Genomic DNA, 6950 nt, shown 5'->3' with positions numbered 1-6950 from the left:
TGACAAGAATGATTGATGATAGAAAGGCGGTAGATGTTGTCTACATGGACTTTTGTAAGGCATTTAACAAGGCTCCTCATGGCAGGCTGGTAGAAAAGATAAAGACTCATGGGATCCAGGGCACGCTGGCTAGGTGGATACAGAACTGGTTTGGTCATAGAAAACAGAGTAGTAGGTGAAGGGTGCTTTCCAGAATGAAGATCAGTAACTAATGGTGTTCCACAAGGATCAGTGCGGGGACCTTTGTTGTTTGTAATATACATAAATCATCTGGAGCAAAATGTAGGTGGTCTGATTAGTTAGTTTGCAGATTACATAAAATTTGGCAGGGTTGCAGATAGTGATGAGGATTGTCAAAGGATAGATTGCAGACTTGGGTAGAGAAAGGGCAGATGGAGTTTAATCCAGATAAATGAGAGGTGATGCAGTTTGGAAGATCAAATTCTGGTATGGATTATATAGTAAATGGCAGAAACCTTAGGAGCATCGACATGCAGAGAGATCTGGGCATACAGATCTAGGAATCCCTGAAAGTGGCAACTCAGGTAGACAAGGTGGTCAAAAAGACATACAGCATGCTTGCTACATCAGCTGGGGCATACAGTATAAAAGTTGGCAACTTTTACAGCTGTATAAAACTTCAGTTAGGCCACATTTGGAATATACTACCAGAAGGATATGGATGCTTTGGAGCAGGTGCAAAGAAGGTTTACTAGGATGTCACCTGGTCTAGAGAGTTTTAGGTTCGAGGAGAGGTTGGATAAACTTGGACTGTTTTCACTGGAAAGACGGAAGCTGAGAGGCGACCTGGTAGAAGTCTACAAAATTATGAGGCATTGAAAGAGTGGATAGTCAGAGGTTTTTTCTCCAGGATGGAAGGGTTGACTGCAAGAGGATACAGGTTTAAGGTGAGAGATAGTAAGTTTAGGGGAGATGTGCAGGGAAAGTTTTTCACATTGAGGGTGGGTGGATGCCAGGAATGCACTGCCAGTAGAGGTGGTGGAAGCAGGCACCATTTGGGGTATATTTTGATAAACACATGAATGGGAGGTGAACAAGAAGAATAGACACCAGGCATCAGTGCAGGCTTGGTGGGCCGAAGAACATGTTCTCGTGCTGTATTGTTCTTTGACTGTGTTATTCCATAAAGGGTGGCATGATGGTTAACATTGTTGCCTCAAAGCACCAGGGACCGAGGTTCAATTCTGGACTCAAGTGACTGTCAGTGTGAATTTCCTCCGAGTGCTCTGGTTTCCTAGCACAGTCCAAAGGTGTGCAGATTAAATGAATTAGCGCAGGGTTGCGGGGATAAGGTGGGTTTGGGTACGATGCAGAATGGCCTCCTGCTGCACTGTAGGGAGTTGTGGTTCTACAGTCCCAGTTGAGCCCTGGAAGAACCTGCTGGCAAAAATGTTCAGTTACCAGCAGTCACTTTCAATGCCATCAGCATTAGTTCTTCGCAGAGAATGTGAGCTACCACATCCCTAAACAAGTGAAGGCACCTGCAACATTGTCTCTCGCTCATCTCCATACATGAGCTGCACCTTCTATATACCCTTGTACCACATGTCTCCGTAGATTTTACCACACATTGAGAGTATCAATGACTTCTTGGGGCCCATTCCCTTCTGCTGCTCAGGCCAATGCTGTTCCCAGTCCTCTGCCAATTGGTGACAGGCCTTTTTACGCCTCATTTCAATAACAGCTAACAAGAAAGCAGTGTTGTCTGCAGCCTATATTCTCCAACATTATAACTTTCCCTCAAATGCTCTCCCTCAATCGCCAAGCCAGGAAATCGGTATGACGGACATCCTGGAGGTCCACAGATGACCGCGCATTCTCCTCAGACATAACTGCGTATTCACAATGAGAACCATGATCAGGGTAAATACCTGATCATAAATGTGCTATAACCCTCAGCTTATTTTGATTAACCTAGACCAGGCTTATCCAACTTGCAGCCACAATGTAACCGCTAAAAATATTCACAATGCCAGCCAGATACGTAAGTGAATCTCTTAGGGGCTGCCCCAAGGGTTCATTGAGAAAGAAGATGCGTGGGTATTCGGAAGAGAGAAGATGCTTCTGGGATCTGGGGAGAAAGAAAGTCCTGAGGGGCTCGGGACAGAGAGAGGAAGAAGGTGCTGAGGTGGGGGTGGGGGGGGGTGGTGGTGGTGGTGCCCTCAGGAGAAGATGCAGGGGGCTCACAAGAGATAGAAAGAACGTGTTGCAGGGCTCAGGAGAGAGGGGTGCAAGGGGGCTCGGAAAAAAAGTGAGAAGGTGCTGGGAGAGAGTGAGAGAAAATTCTGGGGGGCGGGGGGGGGTGGGAGCTGGGAAAGTGGGGGAGAGAGCAAGAAAGAGAGGGTGCAGGAGGCTTTTGAGAGAGAGAAAGAGGAAGGGTTTCAGGGGGCTTGGGAAAGAAAGAAAGAGAGGTGCTGGGGGTTCAGGAGAGAAAAGATTGGGGGGTGCTCGGCAGAGAGGGTTCCCAGGGCTCAGGAGAGAGAGCGAAGGTGCAGGGAGGCTTGGGGAAAAGAGAGGTGCAGGGGGGCTTGGGGGAGAGAGAGACAGAAGGTGCAGGGGTGCTTGTGGGAGAGAGAGAGGCTTGGGGGGCAGAGAAAGAGAGAAGGTGCAGGTGGCTTTGGGGGGGCGGGGGGTAGAGTGTGAGAGAGAGGGTGCCTGGTCGCTCAGGAGAATGAGAGGGGGGGTGCTGGGGGCTCAGGAAAGAGAGGTGTGGGATCAGGGGAGAGAGATAGAGAATCGTGATGAGAATCTCTGGCTAGGCCATCATTCATTGCCCATCTCTAATTGCCCTCAAGGAGGTCATGGTGAACTCTTTTTGCACTGCTGCAGTCCATATGGTTTTGATACCACAGCTTTGTTTGGAAAAGGGTTCCAGGATTTTGACCCAAGGACAGCAAATCAACAGCAATATATTTTCAATTCAGGATGCTGCATGTCTTGGAAGTAAACTGTTCCCATCCATCTGCTTCACTTGTCCTTCTAGGAGGTACAGGTAGTGGTTTTGAGAGGTACAAGAGGTGGTTTTGGGAGGTGTAGTTGAAATTGTGTGTGTGGATAAGCTGTGAGGAGAATGCAGAGATGCTTCAATGCGATTTTGATAGGCTCGAGAGAGAGAAAGAAGCTGCTGCTGGAATCCAGTGTGAGAGATGCTTACCTGTTTCACACTCCTCTTTGTCTGCTTTTTTTTTCTGCTTTGCCTGTCCTGTTGCACGTCCCACCCAATATGCTTCACATGAATGCTGACCTGCTTCATACTCCTCCCGGTCTACTTCACTGTCATCTTGACCTACTTCACGATCCTCCCTGTTGCTTCACAATGATCTTGACCTATTGCACACTCCACCTGGTCTCCTTCACAGTAATGCCCATTTTTTGCTCACTCCTTCCAGTCTATTTCAGTGATCCTGACCTGCTTCACACTTCTCCCGGTCTGCTTCACAGTGATCCTTACCTGCTGCATCTTGCTTGCAATTGGGTTCAGATCTTGGTTTGCTTTACATCTCCCCCTGACTGATTCAGAGTGATCCTGACCTTCAGCACACTAATCCAAACTGCATCACAGTAACCACAACGTTCTGTATATTTCTGCTGGTCTGCTTCATACTCCTCCTGGTCTGACTCACAATGAACCAGCCCAGCTTCAACTTCTCCTGGTCTTCTTCACAGTGATCCTGACTTGTTGCACACTGCTCACAGTCTGCTTTATGTGATCCTGACCTGCTGCATGCTGCTTACAGTCTGCTTCATTGCGATCCTGACCTGCTGCAATCTGCTCACGGCCCACTTCATACTAATCCTGAATTGCTGCACGCCGCTTCTGGTCTGCTTCACACTGATCCTGACCTGTTTTGCACTCTTCCTGGTCTGCTTCACAGTGATCCTGACCTTCTGCTCACTCTTCCCAGTTTGCTTTACAGTGATTCACACTCCTCTTGGTCTACTTTACAATTATCCCAACCTGCTGAACACTGCTCCCAGTTGGCTTCACACACTTCCTGACGTGCTGCACATTCTACCAGGTCTGCTTCACACTCCATCCAGACTGCTTCACAAGGCCATTGCAAGTGGGCAGCTGATCCTGTTCCCAACCGACCCCTGGGTAATGCTCATGAAGGTGGGAATTGCATAACTGCCCTCACACAAAGCACTCCTATTTTTCCCCACCAAAATATGGCCTCCCACTCCCAATGTCACTTCCACAGAACAAATATTTAGCCTTACTGTTTCACTCTCCACAGATGCTGCAAGACCTGCTCAGTATTTCCAGCAATTTTTGCTTTTATTGCAGATGTGTAAACATTTACAGTATTTTGTTCTTGTCAAAGTGTTGTCTGGTTCACTTAAAATACAATGCAAATTTTGTGCAAAATTATTTTAATAAATTATTAAATAGAAGACAATTAACATTACATGAATTTCATTCAATTTTTAATTACACAGAGTGCACAGGGGTTCCAACATACTTGTGCCATAAGTCAATGGCCTTGCTGATGATGGCATCTGTATTCTCCTGTGGAATCTAAATGAACACACAATTAATGCGCTGTCACAATGAGGCAAAGAACCAATATTATTAATCATCATAGTGATTTCCAAAAGCAAAGCTATACCAATTTTTATTTTTCTAAGTCATTCAATTGTGATGAGAATCACTGGCTAGGCCATCATTCATTGCCCATCTCTAATTGCCCTCAAGGAGGTCATGGTGAACTCTTTTTGCACTGCTGCAGTCCATGTGGCTTTGATACCACAGCTCTGTTCGGAAAAGGGTTCCAGGATTTTGACCCAGGGACAGCAAATCAACAGCAATATATTTTCACTTCAGGATGCTGCATGTCTTGGAAGTAAACTTGCAGGTGGTGGTGTTCCCATCCATCTGCTTCACTTGTTCTTCTAGGAGGTACGGGTAGTGGTTTTGGGAGGTACAAGTAGTGGTTTTGGGAGGTATGGTCGAAATTGAATGGGTGGATGAGCTGTGAGGAGGATGCAGACATGCTTCAATGTGATTTGGATAGGCTGACTGAGTGCGGATATGCATAGCAGATGTGGTATAAGGTGGATAAATGTGAGGTTTCCCACTTTGGTAGTAATAATAGGCAGGTATTGTAGATTTTATAAATAAGTATAAATTGAGAGATGGAAACTCAGTGAGACTTTGATGCCCTCATGCATCAGTCACAAATGTGCGCAGGTACAGCAGGCAATAAAGAAGGCAAATTGTATGTTGGCCTTCATAGCAAGGGGATTTGAATACAGGAATAGCAATGTTTTACTGCAATTGTATAGAGTGTTGACGAGGCCACATCAAGAGTACTTTGTGTTGACTTAGTGCCCTTATCTGAGGAAGGAAGTCTTTGCCATAGAGGGAGTGCAGCGATAGTTTACCAGGCTGACTCCTGGGATGGAAGATCTATGAGGAGAGACTAAGTCAATTACGATTGTAATCATAGAGTCAAAGAGGTTTACAGCTTGGAAACATGCCCTTCAATCCAACTTTCCATGCCGTCCCTTTTTTTAAACCCCTAGTTCCAATTGCCTGCATTTGGCCTATATCCCTCTATACCCATCTTACCCATGTAATTGTCTAAACACTTTTTAAAAGACATTGGAAGTTAGCAGACTGAGAGGGGACCTCATAGAAACATAAAATTTTAAATGATTAGACAGGGTAGACTCAGAAAGTATATTCCTGATGGTGGGGAAGTCCAGAATTAGGGGTCATAGTTTGAGGATAAGGGGTAAATCTTTTAGGACTGAGTTGAGGAGAAATGTCTTCACTCAGAGTGGTGAATCTGTGGAATTCATTACCACAGTAAGTAGTTGAGACCACAACATTATGTGATTTCAAGAAGAAGTTAGATATAGCTCTTGAAGCTAAAGAGATCAAGAGTTATGAAGGAAAGACAGGATCAGGATATTGAATTGATGATCAGCCATAATCAAATTGAATGGTGGAACAGGCTCAAAGGGTGGAATGACATACTCCTGCTTCTATTTTCCATGTTTCTACTGCCACTGTGCATTGGTGGATGAGGGAGTAGTAGAGGGCATGCTGATCAAGCGGGCTGCTTTGCCCTAGATGGTGTCAAGTCTCTTGGGTGTTGCTGCAGCTGCAGTCATCCAGGTAGGTGGAGTGTATATCATCACAATCCATACTTGCGTCACACAGATGGTGTTCGGATGTTTGGGAGTCGGAAGTGAGTTACTCGCCATAGATTGCCCAAACTCCAGCTTGTCTTTGATATTCAGTTTGGGTTTCTCCAGCAGCGTTCATCCTGAGGCTTTATTTGCAGTCTTGGTCCAAACATAAATAAAAATGCTGAATTCCAGAGGTGCAATGAGAATGACTACCCTGGACCTCAAAGCAGTGTTTGACTAAATGTGGCTGCAGAGAGCTCTAGCAAAATTTAAATCAATGGGGAGCAGGGTAAATACTCTTTAATGGCTGGAGTCACATCTAGCAAAAAGGAAGATGGCAGTTGTTGTGGGGATCTATTACCTCAGCTCCAGGATATTGCCATAGTTCTTCATAGGCCCAAACATCCCAAAAATAGCAGTGGCACAGCAGGTGGGAGAAATGGCAAGGGAACCACCAGCCTCAAAGGTGGCTATGCCTGCCATAACTGTCATCTCATAGCCAACAAAAATGAAGGGGCGGGTCCCACCTCATGCTGGCAAGGTGGGCTCTGATAGAATGCCAGGAACTTTGGTTTTAAAGATCCCGGTGCTGTTTTCAAAAATATGAGAAATTGAAAATAGAATCCCCCAACCCTGCCCAAGGAATCTCTCCCTTACCCCACCCCAAGAGTGCCTGGAGGTAGAGTCTAGACATAACCCTTTCCCCTGAGCGATGCACTCACCAGAACTCCTTTGGCAGGTTCTCCTTGTTAGGTGTATTTGTCACGATTCATATTGGATAATTTAACTGG

The 6950-nt window shown here is 45.8% G+C and overlaps 1 protein-coding gene across 11 annotated transcripts in view; it reads right to left on the bottom strand.

Annotated features, from left to right (window-relative positions):
• Positions 1–4378: 4378 nt before the first annotated feature.
• Positions 4379–6950, bottom strand: part of tbc1d7 (TBC1 domain family, member 7) — a 74191-nt gene continuing 71619 nt past the window's right edge. For all 11 annotated transcript variants that reach the window (XM_080204943.1, XM_080204917.1, XM_080204898.1 and 8 more), the window contains one exon: positions 4379–4540. In XM_080204943.1, coding sequence (XP_080061069.1) covers positions 4454–4540 — 87 coding nt within the window. In that variant the 3' untranslated portion in view covers positions 4379–4453. The remainder of the gene's footprint in view (positions 4541–6950) is intronic.

The sequence above is a fragment of the Carcharhinus amblyrhynchos genome, chromosome 2 (genome assembly GCF_965287045.1).
Source record: "Carcharhinus amblyrhynchos chromosome 2, sCarAmb.v2.hapA, whole genome shotgun sequence".
In the NCBI taxonomy this organism is placed as follows: Eukaryota; Metazoa; Chordata; class Chondrichthyes; order Carcharhiniformes; family Carcharhinidae; genus Carcharhinus; species Carcharhinus amblyrhynchos.
This window is presented reverse-complemented; position numbering and strand designations above follow the sequence as displayed.